The sequence below is a fragment of the Penicillium macrosclerotiorum genome (assembly GCF_028827735.1).
Source record: "Penicillium macrosclerotiorum strain IBT 26536 chromosome Unknown utg000006l_segment0_segment0, whole genome shotgun sequence".
In the NCBI taxonomy this organism is placed as follows: domain Eukaryota; kingdom Fungi; phylum Ascomycota; class Eurotiomycetes; order Eurotiales; family Aspergillaceae; genus Penicillium; species Penicillium macrosclerotiorum.
The window spans coordinates 3,368,465-3,389,650 of NW_026643085.1; the positions used below are offsets into that span (position 1 = coordinate 3,368,465).

The window sequence follows — 21,186 nt, forward strand, 5'->3', positions numbered from 1 at the left end:
ACCGGGTCCCTAGGAGAGAGGGCTGTTTTGGGTGGGTCTAGTGAAGTCAGAGCATGTACTGAATGGAAGACATATAAAAGACCTCACATTTCCGCCATCGACAATTCTTTCGACCACAGTGCTGTGCGCTAGTTCCCTTTCCTTTCGTTACAAGCTTGAGCTCAATCATCACCGGGTGACTCACTCTTCGTTCCTTTTTAACCCACTTTCGTTTTTTCATCAACCAATCTTTCAAGATGAAGTTCAACGTTGTCGTCGGCCTGGCTGCCGCTCTTGCGATGACCCCCAACGCCGTTGCTTTCAACCTGGTATGTTGAGGAACAGAACTAAATATCTATATCTCCATGCATGGACCCCCTTGGTATTAACGTCTTCTCTCCGCAGTTCGCCCGTCAGGATGCCACTCCCACCACTGGTGCTGAGCCCTCGGGCACCATCGCCAGCGGCTTCCCCCAGGGCTCCGGCAGTGTTGGCGGCTCTTTTCCCTCCGGCGGTGCTGGCGGCTCGTTCCCTTCTGGCGGCGCTGGCGGTTCATTCCCTTCCGGCGGTGCTAGTGGCTCTTTCCCCTCGGGCGGTGCCCAGAGTGGCTCCCGGGGTGGTTCTCGGGGCGGTTCTCGGGGCGGCTCTGAGGATGACTCCGAGGGTTCCTCCAATGCGCAGGAGTCTGGCCGTCCTCGCCCCTCCGGCACCATTTCGGGTAGCCCCTCCGGCGTTGCTGGCGGCTCCTCTCATTCCGGCGGCTTCGGCGGCTCTTCTACCTCCGGCGGTGCTGGCGGCTCATTTCCTTCTGGCGGCGCTGGCGGTTCATTCCCCTCGGGCGGTGCTAGTGGCTCTTTCCCCTCGGGTGGTGCCCAGCCCAGCGGCGCCGTCAGTGGCCAGAGCCAGGGAGGCCAGAGCCAGGGAGGCCAGAGCCAGGGAGGCCAGAGCCAGGGAGGCCAGAGCCAGGAAGGCCAGAGCCAGAGTGGCGAGGGCGAGAGCAGCGGAAGCCAGGGCTTCCAGAAGCGGCAAGAGAGCCAGGAATCCCAGGAGGGTCAAGACGGTGCCTCCCCCTCTGGTGCTCCTCAGCCCAGTGGTAGCTTCGGTGGCTCTGGTGGCCATGGCCACGGCGGTCCGACTCCTACTGGTATTCCCTCTGGTACTCCTACTGGTGGTTTCCCCTCCGGCACTCCTCCTGCTCCCTCTGGCGGTGCTGGCGGCTTTGGATCGGGCAGCTTCCCCACTGGTGAACCTCAGGGTAGCGGCTCCTTCGGTGGCTTCGGCCAGGGTGGTCAGTCCGGTGTTCCCACTATCTCGGTTGCCCTTCCTACTGGCTCCGCTGCTCCCCAGAGCGAAGGAAACCAGCAATTTGAGCGTATTCACGCTCGCCAGATTCGCCCCCTCTGGGCTTAGATCTATTTCTGATCATTGCGCTCCTTTGCGGGATTCACGTTGTCTCCTGAAATACGTTCCGAGGTTGTGCTACTGTGGCTGCTGGTTCAGTTATAGAGAAAGTGTTGTATCATAGCCTGCAATCAATGCAAATAAGCGAACTTTGCTACTATGAAAAGAAAAACTAGTCAATACTAGGTCACCCTTATATAATTCGGTAAACTAAGCATTTTTTTCCAGAAGTCCGTCATGCAGCCTCTTAGCAAAAATTATACTAGACTTTCCTCATCTTCCACTGGATATCGACAAGAATCCGCTAGTCCGGTCACCTTCCACACCCCATTCAATTTATGCAGTACGAAAAACCACACCGATGGGTGGATAACATTACAACTTCCCCCGGTATGTACTGTACAATACTGTACTGTCTTAGCCCCGAATCGAATGAAGACAAAAATTGAAATCAACTATTGGATTCAGACTTGGCGATCATGTTAGCAAGGCCATGTTTATGCTGACTAATAATCTGTGACTAATCACTGCTTCTTCACCCTCCGTTCTGGCAATCATCCATATTTCGATATCATTACCGCCGTCAAATCTCGCAATGTGGAAACCAGTTGATGTCCCTTTTCAGAACTCCCAACCTCTCCCTACTCTACCAACAACCGATGAAATCCGCGCTTGTACCAAGGTTCTGGGGGAGACCTCGGCCAGCAAGGTTGTGGCGGTAAATGACGATATTGTTGTTAAATATGGGCGCCGTGTAGACCTCTGGGAAGGCCAGGCTTTGATTTACCTTGAACGACATGTCCCAGAAGTTCCGGCCCCTCGACTGTATACGATGTACTATGATTCCGAACAACTTTTCTTAATTATGCAACGCGTTCCCGGGGTCCAGCTGGATTCAATTTGGCCATCATTGGCGCCCTCTGAAAAGGATGATATTATCGCAAAACTTCAACTTACATTCGACGCAATGCGAAAGGTTAGTCATAGAGGAAGCTCAAGTATAAATGGAAATATTGATTGATTGATTGATGTGAAAGGTTGAGTGTCCATCGCCCAACTTTTTTGGAAGCTTAGACGGAGGCAGCGTCCACAATTTCCTATTCTATAGCGAATCTGGCGATGGGAAGTATCTAGGGCCTTTCCCCGACGAATCTTCCTTTGTTATGGGCCTTATCGGGAACTATAGAGCCTTAGTTGAACTTAATAATTGGCCAGACTATAAAGCTCGCTTTTACGAAAAATACCTCGCTCGGGTCCTGAAAGGTCACCGGCCTACGTTAACGCATGGGGACCTTCAACAGAAGAATATTATGGTTGTGGAGAATACGAGTCGCCTTGACAATCAGGGTCATAGAGGGCGATCATTTGATATCGTATTAGTTGACTGGGAGAGTTCCGGTTGGTTTCCTGACTACTGGGAATTCTTTTGTGCATCTCGACCCCTTCATTTTTACTGGGAAGACGACTGGTCCTGGCGAATCACGGAGTTTCTTCAAGTATATCCCGCTGAGATAGCCGTGATGCAACAGATAAATAGAGATCTAGGCTATTGAAATACGTACTATTTTTTAGAACGAAATCAATCTATTTTCTAGTTCCTACTATAGTTTCTTCTATTTACAAGGCGCTATATCGGAGTTTGCGCCTTCAGGTTCCCAGCCTAGTGCGTATGAGAAGTGTTGCCCACATGTTGAAGCTGATCGACAACGGTTGGAACGAACAGAAAAGAGATGTCTGATTTCCAGTCCTCTGCGAGCGGAGTAGTCTTATATACATCAATCCTGAGTCATCCTGCAGACCACCATTTCCCCACTACACAATTTAAGTTGCTGGCAGAGAGTGTAGATTATTCCGTATCTCGCTAACTAGCGTGTTACGATGCTGAGCTTCCGAGTATACTCGGGATACCATACAACACAAGCAGGGAACCAGGTTTTTCTGTAAGACCCTGACGCTTATTTGGGCCGTGGTGGTATTTGGCCGCATCTTCCTGTCGACACAAAATAGTAATAACTAATAAACATTACGCGAGTCCTGGGTATCATGATAGTCTTCCAGAACGGTTGAAAATCATCAAAAAAAGGAAATACAACACAGCCCCCGCATCACTTTCCCTCTTCCGCTTCTATCACGTACCACTTCCCACTGGCATACTCGATTCTCCAAGTCACACACCCTCTCAAACACCATCGGTCCAGTAGGACCACTGCTTTGGATGCGCATGATTGTTGCTAACTCCGCGCGTGATCAATGATTCCAGTTTCATTCTGGTGGCCGCCGAAACGACGTGTCAGACTCAGTCTTTTGTTGATTTTAAAACTCCCGCCTTTCTCAACGCCTCCGCCGCGTCCTGTGTCCATTCATTACATTTCCTGACTGGCCGTGTGGGTATGTTATTTGGGGAAGGTGTCCCATCTGCCTCAATCCACACAACCTTATTCCACGTGTGATCCTTGACCGTAAAATTGATTCCCTGCTGTCGAGCCGGTCTTTCAACTTGAATCAAGATACTGTTTACTTCCGAAAAACCGGAATCTTTTTCGTGAATCCATCCAATCTGGGTCATGTTTGCAAAATCCCGGGAGTGTATAACATCATGGTTCCTTTTCGTCGCGTACGGCATACCATTTGCCATCATGAGGTCGCCGGTGACGTTATAAAAGTCTCCTTTGCTGTTCGCCGGGTCATTTTCAACGAAGATACCGTCGTGGAGTCGCTTTTTATAATCCTCTAGAGGATCTGGGTTGACTGTGTCGAACTTTGGTATGAATACTTTGTACCACCCGTCCTCTCTGTCAACGGATGCTGTTCTCGGTGTCGCCCTATCCTGGGCCCTTTCCCCTGAGCGTTCTCTTGGCACCCCCGTTTTGGTTTCTGGGCTGCGACTGCGGCCGTCCCGTTGCGGATGGGATCTGGACATGTTTGATATTTAGATAAGTAGATGAAAAGAGCGTAGCGTTTATCAAGGGAAGCAGAGTTTATCAAAGGATCAAAACACTGAATAGTGACAACATGGTGGTGTCAGTCAAGATAAGACAAAGAATAGTGATGTTTTTGTTTACCACTGAACTCGTGTCTTCCTTTTATTAGTCAGCCTCGATGTGTCTAATTATAGATGGAAGGGGTCACTTGAATATGATCCCTGAACATAAAATATTTCAAGTATTATCTCGCGCGCGCTAGCTAGGAAGTAAGCAAGCTGAAATGAGGTGACTATGCAAGTTTCGTCCATGGCCCCCATAGACTTGGATTTGCTTTCTATGCGTCCGTGACAGAAAAATTGATCAATTTTGGGAGAGAACAGGGATCCCATTGCAAATGACAAATAACCTGCGTCTTGCCGGCGCATCCATATCGCGTGTGCGCTGGCGAGCCATGGGTATAGGCCCGCTTTATGAGACTCGGCGTAAGATCTTTGATGGGGCAGCCACTCATAAGCCTGTCCTTAACGCAGAAGATGCTACCCGAACTTGGGAGAATCCTGATCCACGATTTCAACTTCTCAGCACCGGAATTGGTGCCACACGGTAGGTGCATAATCAGTGTCAAGGGTGCAATCTGAAATACAATGCCGCGGATTACTAACTCCGAAGGCGTTGCTACCCCTCCCTACATCATATTTTCAAGGCCAATTCGTAAAGGAACCATATGTACTTAAATCTCCTCAAGATTCAGACTATTGAAATCATAGGAGCTACTGCGTTTTTTCCTAATTTAACCATTCTCGATTTGTGAATCGATATTGGCACTGTCCGCCTAAATAACGGACAAAGTAAGACCTCCTCCACCATCTATCAATATGACGGTAGCACGCGATAAGACTCATGTTCAATATCTGCCTGAGGCTAGCAGCTAACGCAATTCACAATATATCAAGCTCACTATTTATCGTCAGGCTCAGTAACTGGATCAGAATACTCGAGTTAGGCTCAGTAATCAAACCAGGATACTCAGGTTAGGTTCAGTGAATAGATCAGGTAGGTTACCTACTAGATACTCACTGACGACCTCGGGTCGCTTAGCGGCAGACTCAATTCCACTCGATGACCAACAAGTGGCGAGAGATGAGCACTTAAATTAGAAGGGAAGGTCAAGAGTTGCCAGACATTATCCGGGATATATGAGTTAATTGAACCAGTATCATCGAGTGAAGTAAATGTGTTCGCTCTGATTGGCTGCGACCATGATTCGGAGCTTGAATGCTGACTCAGCGTCTGGCGGCCCAAATTTCCAGCATCGCATCTCCGCTGTTGTCCGCTTTTTTTACAACACTCCCTCGTCAACGAAGGGATTGACGGCTTGTTTTCAGCCGAATCGAAACCAGAGGTGCAGCGCTAAAACCTCCTGCGACATGTCTAATTCATGACCAACCCGAAATGTGCCACATTAAACCCGTGTCCATCGAAACCGTGATTTCTCCGCAGGCGCCTCCCGCTAGGCTTGTTGCCGTGTCATGAGCAGGTGCTTGTGCCCCGGCCGCATCTTGCGAATTGGCCGCGGGCCAGTTTCTCCCAGACCGTTGCATCTGTCGCATCCGTCGGTCTCTCGCATCCACACCCGCCTCGCCTCGACGAATCGGAGACCGATCACACACGATGAATATTCCCTCCTCCTCTCATACAATGACTTGCCTCCCCGGCCGCTTGAGTCTTGGAGGAAGTTCAACCCCGATGCCTGGATCTCCATCCTAGCGAAATTCATGCGTCCCACTCGTGAAGCTGAGAGACAGGGCGCGTCGCTACTCGAGTACAAAGATGATCTCTCTCGCAGCCATGCGCTCATGGGATATCTTTTGTTGGCAAGGACACATTCAAACTTAGATCTTTTGGCACATCTGGGCTTTAATCTTAAACAGTGGTCTACTGTCCATGCTCTTCTGAGCCAACTCATCGACACCTACGAAATCCTCCTCCCCTACATTCCCCCTCAGAACTCTCTGCAAGGATTGGACTGGAATTCGGATGGGCTCTCTCTGGATCAGCTCGCAGACGGAGAAACCCCGTCAAAAGGATTCCGCATAAAGCCACTACCGGCATCTGATCCCATTGGTCTTGATTTCTTGACCCTGCGGCCCGCAGCGCGGGGATTTGCGCAACGACACTTGTGCCAAGTACTCTTGAGCCTGGGTACTTTGATTCTGAAGGCAGCCGACAGTCCACAGACTGACGCAAATCTGGCAATGTCTTGCGTCTATCGCATTTTGGCCCGTTTGCACCATCTAGATCTGATCCCTGACCGAGTCTATCAGTATCCAAAGAACGATCCCAGTCAAGTCTCATTCCGACCCCCGGGTCTCAATTTACTCTCGAGTCATATCATGAGTGTGTTGTCTGATGCAGCATGGGTAGAGCATGAGGCAGCACTCGCAAACGCGGCCAACGAAGCAGGCGAGCTGCCCCCATTCCTGCCCTTCAAGGTTGGAGTTCGGGAGCTTGGTCCTGAGGTTTGGTTAGAGTTCATTCTTTGGTGCTGTGTCGAGCATGGCTTCGCGAAACAGGGTGCCTGGTTGCTTCGGGAAATGACTCAACGAACTGGAAACGAAGCATGGAAGATTGAGAGCTGGCAACCTTTGATTCAGGCTCTTGACCTCGTCCAACAAACAAACATTAGCACAGAGACATCCTGGCGCCGTCCAAGTGATGATCAGCCGCCTAAAGTATTCAAGGGTCGCAACAAGCCTCCATTCAACGGGCTTGGCAAAAGGACAATCAGTACCGAGGTGGTCGTTAGCTTGCGAAGTAGCTTGGCCAACAAGGCTTATACTGGAATCGGGTTTCACGGGTTATCCCCCACGGATATCCTGCGGTTCTCCTCATTCATGAACTCTTTACTTGATCCCTCGGGAAATGGGAATGACCTTCGGCCAACGAACAAGACGACCAATTGGCACATTCTGAGAATTCTCCAATCAGGCGGACTACAACCATATCAGGACCCGTTGTCATTTGAGAAGACACTACGGTCCACTCATAATGTAGTACCACCGTGGGACGGAGAAGCTGTGATCTCTGAAGAATATCTGAGCAAGATAACGAGATCGCAAGTTTACGACGAGAGTGCAGCCATCGCTGGCTTGGTGGAATATAATGTCAAGGCGTACTCCCATCAACGCTTGGCCGGACGCGCTTTCCACCAGTATGCCTGGCTGCAAAATATTGTTGATGCCAGCAAGGCCTATCATATACAGGCCTTCTTTGAACACCTTAGTCGATCAAAGACAGCGGATGTGCCCTTCTTCAATTCCCAACAACTTGGCGCGGCAGACCACCAGTCATCTTCACTTCCTCAGGTTTCAACTGCCACACTGGCTGAGCTTCTTGACCTCGCCACTGTCAATCGCGCTTTTGATTTCGGCAACTGGCTGCTCTTCAACGATGATGTGGATGGACCTTCTATTCCGGTGAGCGCGTATCGAAATCAGGTTCTGGCACCATCGATTCTTCGGTTTGCTGCTGCTACGCAAAACGCCAAACTCAGTGAAAAAGTTATTTCATCGCTCGAAATGCCGCTCTCTGTTAATATGTTGAAAGCCCTGGTCAACACCCACTTCCACATGGAGGACTGGGACCGTGCAATAGTTACGCTGCAATACCTCCGCGATTTTAGATTGAAGTCGTGGGGGTTCAGCAATATCACTGCGCTAGCGGCCAAGATCATCCGTCTCGACGCTACTATCAAGGACATTGAGTCGGGTGGAGATGTTCTGGCAGAAAAGGAACGACAAAGCCTTGAGCGTGCTAAGGACATCCTTCTACGGTTCTTCCGCATGGAATTTAATACTCCCGCCAGCAAGAACCGACGAGTAACCAACTTCCAACAGAAGGTGCTCATGCGTCTGCTCCCTATTCTCAAATCTCTTCCCAGCCCTCTATCAGATATCACCAAGCAGATCAACATGCATTTGAAGCCGGCCAGCCATGTCAAGCTCCATTATCTCCCCTCGGTCTCATTTCACACCCTTCTCTCCGCAGTCATGGATGTCCACGGCAGCACAGCCGGTATAGAACTTTGGCTGAGATGGTGCTTGAACCCCCCATCGCCCACGCACAAACGCCAACGTGAAGGCGGCATAGTTCGGCTTTTCAACCGCAGCGAATTGGCCTCGCCTCGATGGTCCCGAGGCGACCCAGGCTTTGACCCGAAATGGACCGCCTGGGTCCAACGCAAAGCAGTCATCCCGAATCTGAACACCATTCGCCTCATCTCGCAAGCCGCGATGAAAGAGTATGAACTGGACCAGGTCAAATCTGACCCGACACAACCCCACTCAGCTCACCACCCTCTCCAATACCCCAGTCGCCGCCTCCCCGCCTTCGCCTACGCCCGCCCCTATAGAGCCATGCTCCCTCACAATCTCTACAGCGCCATATCCAAAACAGGTGGCTCTCCGCCCACCACAGCCCCCGTCGCCGCCCTCGACTTCTGCGTGAGCATGTTCCTCCGCGCCGGCCTAACCGAAGACCAAATCGGGCTCGAGGTCCCGGGACACTTGCAGCGCATGCGCAGCCGCAACATCTTCGCCGGCCTGGGCCGACGCGCCAGGACCCAGCTCCAGAATACCAAGAAAGACCCTTGGATGGAGGCGTCGCCGTAAGCCAATCACCTCGCATCGTCGCGTATGCTCCTCGGGTGTGGATGTCGGAAATCCAGGCCCGGTCTCTCGATGTACATTATTATCACTTCTCATCCGTCCACCTACCGCCGCCATAGATTCGTGCTGTATAGAAGACAAAAATGTGTATATATACCCCCTTTTATTACCCAACATGACAATTCAGGGGCCCTACCAAGGCCCAGATCAAGCCCTGCTCAAAATCTTCCTTCTTCCTACTTCCCCTGTAAGTTACTACTTTTTTTTCGGAAATCGATAATAAACACCCCAAGACGCTCACCGAGTCGTCAACGAGCTGGATGATATATTCATATTACAATCTTAAGAATCGAACGAGAGCTAGCCTTTTGAGGACAGCCCCCTGCTCCGTACCTGCCGGAGAGGGTAGATAGAAATAAGGAAAAAAGAAAAAAGAAGAAAAGAGAAAACACCCGAAACACCATCCCAATTCCCGTTGAGCTCCTCACTCAAAACTCCCCTAGAAGACATTGTCCGGATATCAAACAAATTCCTTCCCGAATATCCCTCCTTCTGTACTCTCTCTTCTGTATCAAATCGCCCAGACGCCGACCTTCCTGCGGGGAAGTGCGTTGATAACATGAGGTATAAAGCAAATAAAATATATGAAGAATGAAGAAGAGCAAGAAAGCGAATACCAGCCCAAAAAAAAGAATAGTGGGAAACACTATTGCAGGAAAGATTCGCCTATTAGGTATATGAAGTAGATGGGTAGGCGTAGGGTAGATGAGAGGGTGTGAGAAGGAGGTTCAAATGAAGTTAGAATTTTTCCGAGAACAAAAAAAAAAACAGAAAAGGAAAAGGAAGAAAAGCGGATGGTAAAGCAATGAATAAGTAAAATGGGATTGTGTGCGGTTTCACTTGTTGACTCGTCACAGGTGCATTTTGGCATTTCATGCCCATAATCCTCTTCACAGAACAAGCAAGGGAAGAGCGAGAGTATATGGCCGTTTTGAGGACTATCATGGCGAGTCTCTGGGATCGTATAAGCGAAGGGAAGCGTGTGGCCTGTGAGTGACTTGATCAATGCTGTTCCCAATTCTGGTCTTCCTCGTTGGTGTGCGGGAAGAACGACCGAATGAATTCGCCGCTAATAATATCGTACGGGAAGTACACGTCGTCCGTGATCTGGGCCTCTGTCGCGAGTGTTGCGACTGGATCTGAGATCGAAACATTCGTTGGATAGGTGAAGGGATCGCCAGATGGGTTGTGGTTCAATTCAGTGCCGGCTAAAGAAAGATCTTCCAAGTGCGCGCCCCAGAAATTGGGAGTCAGCGGTTGGTCAGAGGCCTGGTGTTGTATGCCTGGGTCGGTTAAGTTGAGAGTAGAGGTCGGTGATTGGTGGTATGTGGCAGATGGCATATCCGAGACATCGAAATGCATGCCGGTGGCGAGGCGACGCAGGCCGATGTCGCAGAGTTGCCAGGCGCGACGCGATGCGATGCTATGCTCAGACATGGCGAATAGCCAGCGGATGGCCTTTTTAGAGAATATAATGAAGTTTTGTTCGTCGTCTGGCATGTGCACGGAGCCGAAGGATAGCTCAAGGAGGAGGACCGTGGCGGCTTGCATCAAGTAGTGCAGGATGCACCACCACGGGGATATATCGTAAAGCTGGGCGGCATTGGGCTGGTCGGGGATGAGATCTAGCATTCGCATTGCGGACTCCAGGGTCATCACAGCCAAGTCATGACTGAAGCTTGACTTGTCAGCTGGGTTCTTCTGGCTAGCATCACGCCTACAGAGGCATGGGCGGCCTAGGGTGATCCGTGCGCTATAGTAGTGAAACGCGAGAGCAAGTTTACAGCGGAGCACCTCGGGGCCATCATCCGCCTTGCGTGTAAAATCGAGGAAGGTCGGGATGCTGCGAAACCAAAGATCGATACGGCAACGCAGCTCGCCGATTCGATTTTCGATATGTGCCCATGGCACCATGACACAATCGACAGAATACACCTTGTTGACAATTTCCTGCGTGACTACCGCCAAGTCACAGTAATAAAGATGACAGAGCCCTGAGTTGAACGGTATGTTCTTTACCCATGAGTTGTCGCGCTCGCGAGACTTATGTGTGGCCTCTTTGCCACCGGTGGGATTGAGTGGCATATGCCGAACCCAGGCGCTGGCCATGACTTTGTTGATGCGTTCATCCCGCAGAATAGTGTTATTGAGGACTTCAGCTGCTGCGGGCTCGTGCAACTTGTCCTCGTTAAAGGGCACTGGCAAAGGTGTAGTACAAATACCGTCCAGGATGCAAGTGGCCCTACCAGTCATGATTCCCAGCATATGCTCGAAGGTATATAGGCACCACCAGACCCGGTAGCGAGCCTCCTTCGATATGTTAGGGGTTGTCGGACTGCTGTTCTTCATGTTGATTCCAAGTGTGATGGCGGATCGGATTGCCAACGCTGATATTCTCCAGGCACTGTAGACTGTTAGCAGCTGTTCGAGCCCCAAAACGGTGCACGTCTACTTACCGATTGATCTGGTCTGATGAGAGCAGATAGAAAGCAATCAGACCTTCGACTTGGACCTGCTGGAGATCTGGGTGACTGAACAATGAATCCCCATTCATACTGAGGATCCTGGCTCGGGTCAGGTACAGCAAATGGTCATGTTCATTTCCGCGCCACGGCGCCTCTATCAAAAGAGCATGTTTCGCCCCGATAGCGAAGATCATATTCAGGATGGCAAGCCACTTGTCCCCTGGCTGGGCATTGCTATCGAAGAACGTTTGGTACTGTGCAGTGAAAAGAGGGCAGTTGATGATGGGGAAGAACGGGTGCACGGTTCTTAGATAGTCTTCGAACAATTTGTCTGCCAGGGAACGGGGGGGCATTGCATATATCTCCACAGGCCCGGGGACAGATATGTCCAAGTCATCCAGGTGGTAGTTTACCGCGTGCAAGGCGAGATCGTCATCCTGTCGTTTACTTTGGCCTGGCTCTAACGATCCAGGTAATCCCTGCGAACGGTGCTCCGCCTCTCTTTGTAATCGCTGCATCCAAGTCACTTCAGAATTTTTCCCCATAAACCCGGTTGCTCTCGAATGTTCCGTTCGGTTGAGATCTTCTTCTACTCGGTCGATTGCCTCTAGCGATCCAATGGAGGACGGGGAACTGATTTCGTCGGGATCACGTTCATCGGCTTCGGGAATATCATCCTGGGGGGTTGCTGAATGGGATGGGTTGCTGTTGGACGAGTATTCGACTTCGAGACCATGCTGCACGTTCAAAGAAGTTCAAGTCAGCTACGTGGAGAACAAAGAGGGGGAAAAAACGTCTCCTGTGAAAATGAAGCTATTACGAACCTTGTCCAGCAAGCCCTTGATCCTTTCTGCAGTGCGAGTCTCGACCATAGCTCCCAGTTCCTTCAGCAGATTTTCATAATCGTGCGCCTTTTCGGTCAGTTTATCGACTTGTCTAGCGGATCACGACACCAGTCAGTATTGCAGAAATTACATTTTCCATCAAGCTTCACCCAGCGACTGCATAACAGAGCGCATGGAGATATGCCATACCTCTTCGTCCGTTCTTTCCATCCCACCGGATAGTGGCAAGCTACTCGGAGCTCTCGGCACTGGCGACAGACTGGCGTATCACCGCTGCATTTTGTTTTGCGCGCGCGGCATGATTCACACGCACGGGGGACACGGCGGCCGTAGCGCGGGGCAATACCACCCGACCTTTGACGAGGGATCGCGACTTTCGCTGCGTTTCTGGAGTTCACGGTGGACGCCGTCTCGGCGATCGATGCAGACTTGGAGGCCAAAGCAGGATCGGGTTGTGACTGCGGCCGCGGGATGTCATTTAGCGACGCCAGGATCTCTGGCGGTGCTTCCGGGATTGGATCCTTCATTGTTATGAGAGCGATTCCGTCAAAGAGAACGAGCTGGAGGGGGAAGGGGGTGGGCGAAGATTATGGGGGTCGGGAGCGGGGTGGTCGGAGGGCTATAGAAGAAAAATCCCGATGCGCCGCGAAGTAATATCGATCGAGAGGAGTCGGCAATGCGGGCAGGTTGAAATCAAGCGCAAGCCAGAGCAGTGGCTTACGGAGTAACGCAAGCCATAGACTCAGTTGCTTGCAAGAATCCTGTCGAAAAGCATACACGGACTGAGAGAAGCATGCCGAAGTGGCGGGGAGCACAAGTCTGCACGGTTCAACGTCCTGCCTGGCCGGGCCCAATGCCGCTTATGTAAGAAAACGGCTCCCGCGAATGCTTAACTTTGAGAGGTCCAAAGTATTTCAAAAAAGGTTCAACGGTTCATATTTGAGTAAAATGCAGACAAGTTCCATGGTTTTAAAACGGACGCCTAGGCATACAGAAAAATATAACATCACGATAAGACAAGAGAGTCGCTTTTGGCCCTTCTTTTTTCATAAATCCCAGTAAATCCCAGTAAATCTCCCTTCTACCCATCCAGGGCGAGACCAAAAATAGAAATAATAATAAAAAAAAAAAAAAACATGTATATATACAGGAAGGAGACATTAGCAAAAGAAGTAAACGAGGACGGCATAGAAAAGGGAGGCCGACATATACAAGGGTCAAAAGAGTAGGGGATGTAGGGTTCGAAAGAGAAAAAGGGGGGTATAAACGACGGCAGCGGCTCTGTGGCCATCCGAGAGCGGAGAGAGAAAGCAGAGATAGGTGGGGGAATCAGCAGCAGACATCAACAGACATCAAATCACAGGAGAAACAGAACTTGGAAGACGGGAAGCGAGGCCATAAGGTGGTTAGATTTCGCCAAACATCTCATCAAGCTCGTCGACCTCGACGGTTTCCGGGTTCTGCAACTCTCTCCACGAGTCGAAGACAGACTCCACAGGCATCGCGGTGAATAGCCGAGGGCTGAGAGTGAGCTTCTTATGCGACTCGGTCAAATCGGACATCTTCAGATCGACGTCAGGGAGACCGCTGTTCAGCATTTCAAGCGAGCGCTTCAGGGATGAGACAGGGGCGACATCCGGGTCGGTCGGGAGGCTGATTTGTGGAGCTGTCGGCTCCTCACCATCCTCTCCGACATCCGGCAAGTCACTCGTTCCAGACGAGACTGAGGATGCAACGGAGGTCAGCGAGGGCGAGGGTGAGGTGCCAAAGAGGGTGACAGCAGCCACTTCATCCAGATCCTGCGCCGCGTGGTGGGAAGAGTGCATCTGGGAGAAGTAATCACTGTACTCCTCCTCAGACATGCGGTCTCCCACGGGTGAGAGAGATCCCCTAGTCACAGGGGAATCCGAGATGCTCATGTCGTCGTCCATGTTGCTGAGTCCCTCAGAGAGGACAGAGAGGCTCCGGGCCGATTGATTCGCCTTTTCCTCCGAGGCCCGCTCGCGCACGGCACTGGCGGTCTGGGTGAATTCCTTCTCATCGCCCTCCAGGGGCGGCGAGGCCGCACGGTGTGAGTGCATGAGACGAGTGTGGTTAGACGCGTCCGGAAACTGGTCGGAGGGGGACCCTCGGCCCGCGGAACGGTCAAGGTTGGCATCCTGGTCCTCTTCAAAGTCCGGCGACGAAAGATCCACTTCGGGACTGGGACTGCGCTGGCGCGCGATCACATCCTCCTCATCTTGATCGAGACTTGACACGCTGGGAGTAATATGCTTGCCGTCTACTGCCATCACATCATCCGACGGTTCCGGAATGGGTTGACGAGGAAACGTCGTTAGATAATAGTACACTTTGCGCGGGTGAATTAAAATTAGTTCCTTCGCGATCGGGCATGGCGCCAAAGCCGTCCAAGAACGTTTCATATAGGCGGCCAGTCGCGATGAAAGGAGCGCAGCGGGATTGGCAGAACTAGAACAACACGAGAGTTAGTCTCAGGGGGGAAGGGAGGGTGGAAAAGAAGCGGAGCGAAGGAGCGAGGGATGCGCTACGTACTTTGCGACGGTTCCATTCAAGGCCATCAGCACGGTGGCCAATTCTTTGACGAGATGGGGGCGATTGCCGGTCTTCTCGAGTTGCTCGATCACCGCGACCACGATATCATCATGAATGCCTTCCGTATCGATCTTAGGGGCGACACCGTCCAGTGGCGAGGGGGTGGTGTGTGTTCGAACGCTCCGTGCCGGCCGGCGCGCACGATAGATTCCCGACGCTCGGTTGACGGCTCGGGTGATAACGAGGTGTGCGACCTCTTTACTTTCTTGGCCGGGGGTACTTCATCGGTCGCATGTGAGACTTTTGAAATCGATGGTGAACGACGCGACGAATTTGGGAGATGAATGCCGAGTGACGGAAGTGATAGTGACTTTCGACGGGTGTTGTACGGCATGATGATGTCGGATGACGGAGGGGGGATTTCAAGAGGCGTGGGATGGATGCGGCTTGGGAGTGGTTGGGAGAGGGAGGGAGAAGGAGGGGAGTAGATCACAGGGAAGGGAAAGGAGAGTCGAGATGTGATGCAATAAAGAGGGAGTAATAATCAGGAATAAGGAACACGGGAGGTAAACGGAAGGGAATAATAACACAAAACAGGAGGAAAGATGGAGTGTGTAGAAAGATAGAAGTGTCGGGGGGGGGGAAGAAGGGGTCATCGAGATGCGACGAGCTCCCGCTGGATGGCGGACCCAACGGGCCTGAGGAATCTTTGTGATGGAACGGTGGATTCCCTTTTTTTTCTGCTCTGTTTTTTTTTTTTATTTTTTTTTTTCATCGGTTTTTTAATTTCTATATTTCCTCGTCATGACCGTACCATCGGGATTATGCAGGCGCTGATTGGCCGGGGTCGAGCATTTTGCCCCGATGGGGTTTGGGTTACGGAATGCGGACTGAGCCAACCATGGATGGAGGCCCATTTTCCGGTTCGCTGCATCGGAGCTGGGTTCCTCGGGCCAGAATGGAGGTACTTGCACCGTCTTGTCCAGCGTGAAGTGATAGATCCAACATTTATGTACTTCTCACGATCGAGGGTGAGTGATCTCTCGCATACGATTGCAGTCCGGCTGCTCCTCCGAGATCAGAATCTAGTCGGACGCTTCAAGTCTCTGCCAGGGATGCGACTACAGGACATATGCGACATGCGACATGCGACTCCAAACAGATCCCAAAAAAAGAAAAGAAAAGAAAAGAAAAGAAAAAAAAAATAAGAGAGAAAAATCCATGCTCGAAATTCCAGGCGGTCAGTGGAGATGGGAGTGCAGTCCATCCCTATTCGGACCTTAGCCCTGCCTCCTTCCTCTAGTGCGGCCGGCCCATTCCCTGCTGGGCGATAGTCCATACCGCGAGCCCACCACCAAAGAGAGACAGCCCTCTGAGAAAGCAGAGAAGCAGAAAATCAGAGAATTCCAGACAGAGAATCGCGCAGGCTCCTGTCCCGAGGTGGAGCCCAGGCCATGTGTCCCATCACCCGAAATGGCCCTGGGCTCCACGACTCCATCTCCCTCGACCCTGCCATCGGCTAATCATCGTTCGATGGGAAGAAATAATAAGACCTCCCGAGAGCCTGATTGGGCTGGGGGAACCGGCTGCTGGGACCTGGGACCCGGAACTCCAGCTGATCACTCTGCTATCCATTACATACTATCCATCAATACGGAGTACTCCGTTCGACGATGACTGCTATGATTCGGCCACGATGGGTTGAAAGAGTATCCGTTACGTCTGTATGGATGAAGAACAACGTACCTCGATGAGGCCGAGCGGCATCATGCATATCATGCATCCACAGCCCACCCAGAGCCTGCATGTTGGCCCTCGGTCCCCAGGTCTGGAAAGGACCTCGCTGCGATCTATCAATGGTTGCTAGGTGACCAGTCGGTTTAGGCAAGACCCTCGGGGGCGGTAAACGAATCGATCCCTGACCGCCGGGATCGCCTCCAATATGGATTCCGTTGCTGCGATGGACTCTTTATGCAGTGCAGTTGTCGGTTGTGCTGGCTCAGCACGATCAACGATGCCCTTCGTGCTCTCCCTCACTGGTCAAGCCATCACGGTGCCGAGTCAATCCGAGACCTCCGGGCGAAAACACCGGTTGCCCAAAAAAGATCCCTAGCGTCGCCGTTGACTCCGTCGGTGGCCAAGAGGTCCAGTAACCTCCATCACGGTGGAGCCCAGCCGAATCGACAAGTACAGGTACCGTATGGTACGACGGTACCGCGCCACGTACGGAGCCCCGGCAAAAGCCTCGCCACCGACAGCTGGGGCTTGCCGCCTCACATCGCCTACTGTAGCTGCATGCATCATGCTCTGTGGTTTATACTCCCCCCGGGAGAGGCTCAAGAGCCAAGACAACTGGCATCAAACAGCTCAACCGGGGTACGTTTGTAGATAGAGAGCAGCTGGATGGTCGAGATGGAAAGCCACAGCTGCCCCGATCAGGGCCAATCTGGTCTCGCGTCTATATCAGGGGGATGTTATTTCCAACGATCCAATCACATCGATTTGATCTCGCATCCCAAAAAAGTGATGATGCCATGAAGAGGGGGAGCCCTTTCCTTTGCCTCCGTGTCCGCGACGTTCGATTATGATGCCAGCAGAGCACTGGCTCCCACTCCGACGCCGAAGTATACTTTTTGAACTATTGTGAACGGAGAACTAGTCTCAATCTCCGTAGTAAATTATTGGACTTTTTATCTATATCCTCCCATTATGATACCCATCCATAAGCTTCCCCTCTCTGACCATATAATCCTACCTCCTATAGGTAACCTATACCCGGTCTCCACTTGGATGAGAGGCTGCGATATAGTTGGTCTGTACTCCGTACTTCGGTTCCTTTTTCATTCCCCCCCTCGCCGGATGTCGTAGTTAGTACATCATCGGTCGGCCTCACCTTCTCCGGTTCTCTTCCATCCCAGTTGTAACCTGAAAATCGCCTTTTCGCCCTCCCTTTTTCTCCTCAGGGCGAACACTTGGCTCTTGGCACCCAGCAAGGGCGCGGGAACCAACATTGCAGCTCATGCACATTGGAACTTCAAGAGGGGGAAGATCATTCCATCATACCCTCCACTCCCCTCCACTCCCCTGCCAGAGGAAAACTATTCCAGATCTCTACAAACCGCCCTGGAGTATTGCGTATGTCCTCCGTCCGTCCGTCCGTCCATGTGCATAATTCGCAATCTCACTACTCACACTTCATCCCCCCTCCTGTGTTTCGCCGTTTTCATGACATCGTCTACTATGGGAGGTTGGAGGATTGCCTCAGTACCCGACCCTCTCAACCATGGAACCCTGGCCCATTTCGCCGCCCATTATCCCATTGTCTGATTGTGTCGGCCGAAAGGGAGTCTATTTTATCTGATCGGCAAGTCCGTAGGCATGGGTACAGTAGAGTAGATTCATGCACGCGGTTCTTGGTCTTGGTGTCTTGTCTGGGTCCAGCCGAATTGAGGACCAGATTACAATATGCAGGAAGCGGGTGAACACTAATTCTCCGCATCTCCACAGATCTAGTAAGGATGTCGTCTCCAGCCAGTCAGCCTTGCCCAGGCTTGCAGTCGATAGTCTAGTTTTTGTTTCATTTGGGCAGGTTTTGGGACTCTGTCCCGCCCTCGCTACGGAGTTGCATGTTCTGCCAGGATTCGTGTGATATACGAGAGAGAGAGAGAGAGAGAGAGAGAGAGAGAGAGAGAGAGAAACCAACATGAATATGGCGCTGATTACCATGCGCCTCCATCCAGTTCAGCTCGCCCACTATGTCTTGGGTTGGGGGAGGAAAGACCAAAACATCTACGATCCTTGCATAGTCCCTGTCTCAATGCATGATCTCCTCCACCCCCAAATAGAAAAAGAACGCCAAAAAGGGAAAAAGAAATATTAAAAAAAGCAAAAGCAAAAGCAAAAAAGGGCATACATAGTGTAGGTCACAGCGCCCACAAACGCAACATCTTGCCCATCTGGTCCAAATACCCCTGCAGAGGATCTGCGGCCCGCATGCCTCTATTGACGGGGATTGGAAGGACGTTGCCTCCGTAAGCCGCCCTCGTTTGCACCAGACCACCATCAATTGCATGCCCTGCTCGAGTTCTCAGTTGGTGCTTGAGCGGGAGCACGGAGTAGACTTTTCCCTTTCCCGACTTGACTTCGCGTCCCCGGCACAGCACCACCGCTCGGATAAGCTAGCTTGGTACGGGACAGACGGGATGGAGTGTTTGGCCCCCGCTGTGCTTTCTCTGTAAGCGCTGTTGGGGGGCGGTCTTCGTGGGATTGGCCGTTTGTACTCAACTAAAGTTTGATGGAAAGAGTTGCATTGTGAAACAGGCCTACTTGGTAAAGGGGGTGAGGGGGGGCTTGGAAGGGCATGCCAATAGGTGGTTTCAGGCATGGTCCCGCCCTCATCTATCTACGACGCGTTGCGTGGACAGGGCGACTATGGGGCAATGAATTATCGGCCATGTTGTGACATTGAATGATTTTGGGGATGCCCACGGACGTACACTTCATGTAAACAAGTACTCAGAGCTAGATAAACGAAAATATTATTTACCAATCATCAACTTTCTTTCGTCCATTCGAGGTCTTGAAAATGTTTATGAAGATCCATTGCCAAGCAATAATGACAGTTGCTATTGTACATGGAGTCTATGCAGACCCACCTCCAAATTATATATCGCTTCTCTTTATATCATCGATTCGATATTCGTACATGGCTCTTTCCAAGAGGTATATACAGTTTCCAATCTTTCAACCCAATTATCCCCGAAGCCATCACCAGGCCTCATAAAAACGTACTTGAAATTTGATTTACTGCCCCCCCCCCCCCAACTGTTCCTTTTCCACCAATTCAAGTCTGCCTTGGGCGCAAAACGTACCTCCACGTCGTTCCAAAATGCCATCTCTTCTCCTCCACGATCTCCAACCCACTTTCCTTCACTATCGCCCCAATATCCCGGTTCCACCAACATCCATGCCGGTCCGCATGTGATGGGGCCAAGTTATCCAAGATGCGATTCAACCAGTCGTAGTAGGACCGGCCATGCTCCAACAACAAAATCCGCCCTTTCTCAGGCTCTGTAATCGCGCCCAGATGCCGCAGCGTCGCCACGGGGTCCGGCATCGAGCACAAGCCCATCGTTTGCACCACCGTATCGTAGTATCGCCCCTTCTCCCACCGTTCCTCTTCACCCTCGCCAGCCCTCCCCACCGGCTTGACAACCTCGACCGCCCCCGCATCACAAACCCGGAATCCAACTCGCGCAAACTCCGACCCCAGCGCCTCAAACTTCGCCCGCGAAAGCGCCAACATCGGCGCACTCAGATCAGTCAGCGTCAGTGACCGACACCCGCGCACCGCCGCCCGCCCTGCCTCGTCTACGCCACGCCTTTCCCCGAGCTCATAGAAGCCTAGGTTCCGGCCCGTGCCACAGCTGACCTCGAGCACGTCGCCGCGCGCGCGACGCACCAGGTCCGCCCGCTTGGCGCCCAGCCGCATAGCTTTCTCGGACAGCTCGACGTCGGCGTCGAAGGAGCGCGCTGTGTGGTCATACCGGTCCGATACGTCGCGCGGCACCGCGAGCGCCTGCGCCGCGGCGACTTCGCGCGTGTACGACGCGTAGAGGTACCCGACATAGGTGCTGATTGTGAGTGCGGTGACGCCGAAGAAGGTGAGGACGCGGGGCGATAGGCCGGACGGGGTGGATTGAGGGGATCTGTTTTGTTGGGATGGTTGCGGACGTGGAGGGAGCTTGGGTCTGTGGGTGGGTGGTGAGTTGTCAGTGGGATGGTTTGTTTGATATTGGGAAGGGGGGCTTCGCCTTGCGGCGAGGAGGATATTGGGTATTGGATCATACGGAGAGCGTCTGGGACGAGGGGCTTTACTTTGCACGCCTCGGATGGATGATGGATTGGGCCATTTGGCTTGTCGGGACGCTCGCCCTACACGGGATGCGTTCATTGTGACTAGACCGGCTGATGGCCGCCGGGGCTTCGGTTGTGGTCAATGAATTGGCTGGAGAAAGCTTTCTGTGGTGTTGTCTTGGAGATGACCAATTGGGTTGTTTGACCCAAGCTGGAGGGTAGGTAGGGCCCAGCAGGCTGTGAGACCAGCCGCTGAAAATTTGTGGGCAGATCGGAGGGAGGAGAGAGCGGTAGACAAGAAAGCAGGTTGAACTTCAATCACGCCTTCAGTTCCTGTGTCATATGCACAGGTCTCGGAGATCTGTGTAGTTGAATAACGGCAGAGTTCCCCGCTTGCCAGGACTTTAACTCGACGTCAAATGGAGCCGGACTCGGG

The 21,186-nt window shown here is 52.0% G+C and overlaps 8 protein-coding genes across 8 annotated transcripts; 4 read left to right on the forward strand and 4 right to left on the reverse strand.

The window, feature by feature from the left end:
• Positions 1-236: 236 nt before the first annotated feature.
• Positions 237-1,389, forward strand: N7462_006488 (uncharacterized protein; the record flags this gene model as incomplete). Its single annotated transcript, XM_057078206.1, has 2 exons — positions 237-308; positions 385-1,389. The coding sequence occupies 2 exons, from the start codon at positions 237-239 to the stop codon at positions 1,387-1,389; spliced, it is 1,077 nt and encodes a 358-aa protein (XP_056933786.1).
• Positions 1,390-1,975: 586 nt separating this feature from the next.
• N7462_006489 (uncharacterized protein) lies at positions 1,976-2,401 on the forward strand (the record flags this gene model as incomplete). Its single annotated transcript, XM_057078207.1, has 1 exon — positions 1,976-2,401. One exon carries the CDS (start codon positions 1,976-1,978, stop codon positions 2,399-2,401), a length of 426 nt encoding a protein of 141 aa, XP_056933787.1.
• Positions 2,402-3,676: 1,275 nt separating this feature from the next.
• On the reverse strand, positions 3,677-4,300 carry N7462_006490 (uncharacterized protein; the record flags this gene model as incomplete). The annotated part of the gene is made up of 1 exon (XM_057078208.1): positions 3,677-4,300. One exon carries the CDS (start codon positions 4,298-4,300, stop codon positions 3,677-3,679), a length of 624 nt encoding a protein of 207 aa, XP_056933788.1.
• A 398-nt stretch (positions 4,301-4,698) lies between these two features.
• On the forward strand, positions 4,699-4,911 carry N7462_006491 (uncharacterized protein; the record flags this gene model as incomplete). The annotated part of the gene is made up of 1 exon (XM_057078209.1): positions 4,699-4,911. One exon carries the CDS (start codon positions 4,699-4,701, stop codon positions 4,909-4,911), a length of 213 nt encoding a protein of 70 aa, XP_056933789.1.
• Positions 4,912-5,833: 922 nt separating this feature from the next.
• Positions 5,834-8,974, forward strand: N7462_006492 (uncharacterized protein; the record flags this gene model as incomplete). The annotated part of the gene is made up of 1 exon (XM_057078210.1): positions 5,834-8,974. The coding sequence occupies one exon, from the start codon at positions 5,834-5,836 to the stop codon at positions 8,972-8,974; it is 3,141 nt and encodes a 1,046-aa protein (XP_056933790.1).
• A 1,059-nt stretch (positions 8,975-10,033) lies between these two features.
• On the reverse strand, positions 10,034-12,868 carry N7462_006493 (Zn(II)2Cys6 transcription factor; the record flags this gene model as incomplete). Its single annotated transcript, XM_057078211.1, has 4 exons — positions 10,034-11,435; positions 11,488-12,233; positions 12,321-12,432; positions 12,531-12,868. 4 exons carry the CDS (start codon positions 12,866-12,868, stop codon positions 10,034-10,036), a joined length of 2,598 nt encoding a protein of 865 aa, XP_056933791.1.
• Positions 12,869-13,747: 879 nt separating this feature from the next.
• On the reverse strand, positions 13,748-15,288 carry N7462_006494 (uncharacterized protein; the record flags this gene model as incomplete). Its single annotated transcript, XM_057078212.1, has 3 exons — positions 13,748-14,810; positions 14,895-15,173; positions 15,224-15,288. 3 exons carry the CDS (start codon positions 15,286-15,288, stop codon positions 13,748-13,750), a joined length of 1,407 nt encoding a protein of 468 aa, XP_056933792.1.
• Positions 15,289-19,737: 4,449 nt separating this feature from the next.
• N7462_006495 (uncharacterized protein) lies at positions 19,738-20,847 on the reverse strand (the record flags this gene model as incomplete). The annotated part of the gene is made up of 1 exon (XM_057078213.1): positions 19,738-20,847. The coding sequence occupies one exon, from the start codon at positions 20,845-20,847 to the stop codon at positions 19,738-19,740; it is 1,110 nt and encodes a 369-aa protein (XP_056933793.1).
• Between the last annotated feature and the right edge of the window lie 339 nt (positions 20,848-21,186).